Source organism: Scardinius erythrophthalmus (genome assembly GCF_964197995.2).
Source record: "Scardinius erythrophthalmus genome assembly, chromosome: 2".
NCBI lineage: Eukaryota > Metazoa > Chordata > Actinopteri > Cypriniformes > Leuciscidae > Scardinius > Scardinius erythrophthalmus.
In genome coordinates, this window is record NC_138222.1 from 67,921,986 (window position 1) to 67,926,471 (window position 4,486).

The 4,486-nt window shown below is 41.6% G+C and overlaps 1 protein-coding gene across 1 annotated transcript; it reads left to right on the plus strand.

The window, feature by feature from the left end:
• Window positions 1-290: 290 nt before the first annotated feature.
• On the plus strand, window positions 291-4,238 carry LOC308705974 (uncharacterized protein; the record flags this gene model as incomplete). The annotated part of the gene is made up of 2 exons (XM_081391315.1): window positions 291-301; window positions 2,663-4,238. The coding sequence occupies 2 exons, from the start codon at window positions 291-293 to the stop codon at window positions 4,236-4,238; spliced, it is 1,587 nt and encodes a 528-aa protein (XP_081247441.1).
• Window positions 4,239-4,486: the final 248 nt, after the last annotated feature.

The window sequence follows — 4,486 nt, forward strand, 5'->3', positions numbered from 1 at the left end:
CAAATGCTGATTCTTGATGTGTGTGTGTGTGTGTGTGTGTGTGAGTATTAAAAAAACAAAACAATTTGTTTGCAGAATCTCATTCCGTAACTTCACAGAGCTGCTGTAATCAATAATGTAAAGTTAACACATCACCCACAGTGTGTGTGTGTGTGTGTGTGTGTGTGTGTGTGTGTGTGTGTGTGTGTGTGTTAAAGACCATCACCATCATATTCTGAGGAAACTAATGAATTATTTTGTTGTTAACAGACTGGAGAGTGACGGTGAAGGGGTTAGTTCAAGCGATCACCATGAATTCCAGGTGAGTTGAACATCAGGTTTGTAAATTATTTACCTTAAAAATCAATTTGAAGGCCAATAACTCTTTCCCTGCCGTTGACCAAATTTTCTATCATTTATAAAACAACGCTTCCATGGCATTGCAATGTTGACTCAGGACAAGCTATATGACAGTGAAGCTTTGGGAGTGTTGGTGGACTCGATATACTCCACCTGGGTTTTGATAATCGTTCTAAATATGATCTAGACATAGTCTTTGACAAAAACACGTTTTTCACTGCTTTTTGTTCAAAATGTTCCTTTTTTTAACCTGTTAAGCTGCAACCCCACTTTTGAAAAATCCCCAGAAATGACATACCCAAACTGAAACAGATACAGTTCATGAACCCTTTGTACTAAAAGCACAAGTATGGTCTCATTTGAAAGCTGACACCTGGCAGTTTATTGAAAATGTAGAATTAATTATTGTCATAATAAAAAAATATATATATATATATTTTTTTTTATTATTTAAATTATAAATAGCTTCAAAGTTTAGTAGCTAAGTTTGGCAGTAGGTGGGGTTGTCGTTTGGCAGGTATTTTTCTCCTCCAACAATTTTCGTGAGAAACAGTTTTTGATAATGTTAATGATAAATGGTCCCATCTGTTTAAGTCAAATTAAAGCTGCCGTCGGCAACATTTTTTTGATCAAATTCCGTGAAATTGACACTATAATCCGACAGAACAACATAAATAAGGTGGTTTTAGAAAAAACCCGAGCTTCTAACTCCACCTGGAGCATGTTATTTGTTTTGCAAAAATCCACCGCTCCCGTCTCATCGGGTCCAATCAGCGCAGGGGGGTGTGAATTCTGACTGTCAATCACAGTTCGTGCACACGCCACAGATCCCCTCTCCCTCGCGCAGACGCGCACATTACAATATCACATGCACACGACACGCCTGAAGTTCGCCTGAAGATTGTACGAAGCGTGATGGCGGAGAGAAAATCTACTAACAAGCTTCCAATTCCTCGGTTATTGCTATCTATGGATAGATTAGCCAGGGCAGCCTACCTCCGAGTCCATGGTGTTGATCGATACTGAAGAGATGGACGCGTTCACAGAAAATCAGGTACACACGCACTGACGATGGGCGGGTGCTCGTTGGTAGTGGGGGAGGGGCATGAGAGTTGTAAACATTCAAAATTTTGGCTAAGTCCACTCAATCTGCCAGACTTGCCGACTGCAGCTTTAACTGATGCAAAAACACTGGCATCCAGCCATCTACTGTATATGTAACAGTAACATGGCAACATGTCATGAGAATTCTGCTGACCTCAAGGTAAATATGAAAACCTCTTAAATGTCAAGTGTAATTGGAGTAAAAAATGGTTTCTTTACATTATTATGTTCATGTATTTAACACATAGGGCCCTATCTTGCACCCAGCGCAATTGACTTTGTACGACGCATGTATCATTCCGACTTTGCACCCGCGCAAAGCGCGTTATTCCCTCCAAAGAAGCACGTTGCTAAACTAGGGAATGAACTTGCGCTCCCTGGGCGGTTCAGCGCAAAAAAGGAGGCGTGATCCAGCGCAAACGTTCCTTCATGTTATTATGCAGGTTTAGAAAACAGTTGCGTCTCTAACCAGGGAAAAATAGTTTAAAATCAGTGGCGCGTTGCACATGTTATTAATATGCTATTTTAAGGGCGCATGCTTGGCCATAATCAATGTAGCGTGTGCACAACGAGCATACACTTTGATTCTCTCATCTACACAGAAGCAGCAGTTTTCATTTTTGCAAATCATACATTATTACGATAGATATATAGATAGATAGATAGATAGATAGATAGACAATTTATTATAAAAGCATACATCTAGCTTACACATTTACCCAAATTATCATACGCCTTTTTAACCGAAGTTAATTTGGGTGTGTTTCTCCATCCCCAACGTCCCTGACGAGATCGTGGCTCTCCTTGGCTGTGAACCGCTACTGGCGCGCGCCTGGCAAATCCGCCGTTATAATAGGAATCCGCTATGGAAAAAGCGCGTCTGCTCTTAAAGGGAATGTGAGATGATGCTCTGATTGGTTTATTTCACGTTACGCCCAAACCACACCTATGAGTAATGAAGCTGCTTCAGACCAACCCATTTTAGATTTGCGCCGGGCGCAAGAGTCATTTATCCCGCCGGGAAAATAGCAACAGCGCCAAGACCCGCCCACAAAGTTACTTGCGCTTTGCGCTTGACACTTGCGTTTCAGATCGTTAAAATAGGGCCCATAATGTCTGCATTTTGGTGGGTGTTTATACTCTTGAATTCTTTCTACACAAAAGATTTCTGCTTATACAGTATATTCTGATATTTGCGTTCATGTCTTCCACCAAACAGATCAACTCTGATTGATCAAGGTCCTCCAAAACAATATCGTCTACATACAGAGAGAAAAGTGATTGATGATCATGGAAAAGTCAGAAAATGGACTTATGGGAAAAAAGACACCAGTAAACGAAACAAAATTGTTCTGCTGGTGGGAGAAACCGGTGCTGGCAAGACGACTCTCATCAACAACATGGTCAACTACTTACTGGGAGTGAAGTTTGAGGATGAAATATGGTATGAAATCACAGAAGAAGAAGCCAGAGACCAATCAGAATCACAAACCTCTGAAATCACCATGTATGAGGTCTGTCCTGAAGAGAGTCCCGTATCTCTCACCATCATTGATACTCCAGGATACGGAGACACTAGAGGACTGGAAAAAGATCTGGACGTTGCTTCCAACTTATCCACACTGTTTCAGAGTAATGATGGAGTTCGTGAAGTCGACGCAGTGTGTTTTGTGATTCAAGCGTCTAAGAATCGTCTCTCAGACAGACAGCATTACATTATCAGTTCAGTTCTTTCTTTATTTGGAAAAGACATTGTGAACAACATTGTGTTTCTAATCACACACTCTGATGGTCTGCCACCCAAAAACGTCCTTGGCGCCATTAATAAAGGTAAAATCCCCTGCAGACGAGACCACAGCGGCCAACCTGTTCATTTCTTATTCAACAACCGGCAGGCTGACGCCCGTCACAGTGAGAGACGTTACCTTCGTGCTCAAAGAGACGCCTGGGAAGACAGCATCGACAACATGAAGCATTTCCTTCAGTCTCTCGATAAAAAGAACAGAAGAAGTTTAGAGTTGACTTCAAATGTCCTGATAGAGCGCATTCAATTTGAAGCGTTTATTTGCAACTTACAGCTGCGAGTCGAAGAGAAAGAGTCAAAGAAGTCTGAAAAACTTCAGATCCAGGAGGTAATAAGACAAAACAAGCAAAAGATTGAGGAACGTAAAAACTTCAACATTAAATTCAATAAGACTATCAAAATGAAGGTTCCCATTGAAAGCTCTTCGTGGAAGCACAGGAAGGCGACGATCTGCACCGTCTGTGAGGAAAACTGCCATGAGTTTGACTGCTGGTGGGTTTCTGATCCCAGCAAATGTGAAGTCATGAAAAACGGCTACTGTACCGTGTGCACAGGGAAGTGCCATTACAGTAAACACGTCAAAGAAGACAAGAAATATGTCGTCAAAAACTCAAGCTTGACGATAGATTTTGACGATTTTAGAAAGCAATATGAAAAAGCTCAGGTACAATCCAAGAGATTTTCAGTTGTAATGGATGATCTTGACAAAGATCTGCAGGAGCTTGAGGACCAAAAGTCAATTCTGCTGTTCAATGCTTACAAGAACATCAAGCATCTGTCTCAGATCGCATTAAAGCCAGACTCGGCCTTCACTCTTCAGCATCTGGACTTCTTCATCCCCAAACTGAGAGAGGCTGGGAAAAAAGACTGGGTCCAAGAGCTGGAGGAAATGAGGAGAACCGCTGAAGCTGAAGAAGCCAATAAGGATGCTCTGAGTTATCTGAGAGCCGGTATGGCTAAGCTTTTCCTTGGTGAGCAATCACAGGCATAGGGATAGGGCAGGGCAAGGGGCCCCTAAGGGCTAATCATTTAAACAATCAGAAATGTTAATATAAACACGCAGCAACATCTTTGCATCGCCCCCTCTCTCATTATACTTTTTCAGCCTCGTCTCAGCCGCCTTTTGTTAAACATGAATAGGAATTATCCATCTGGTATGGCCGCTCGTCTTACTTTGTAAAAGCACAATAACAAGTAAATGCTGTGCTTTTGTAAAATAAAGAAAACAAACAGAATGCA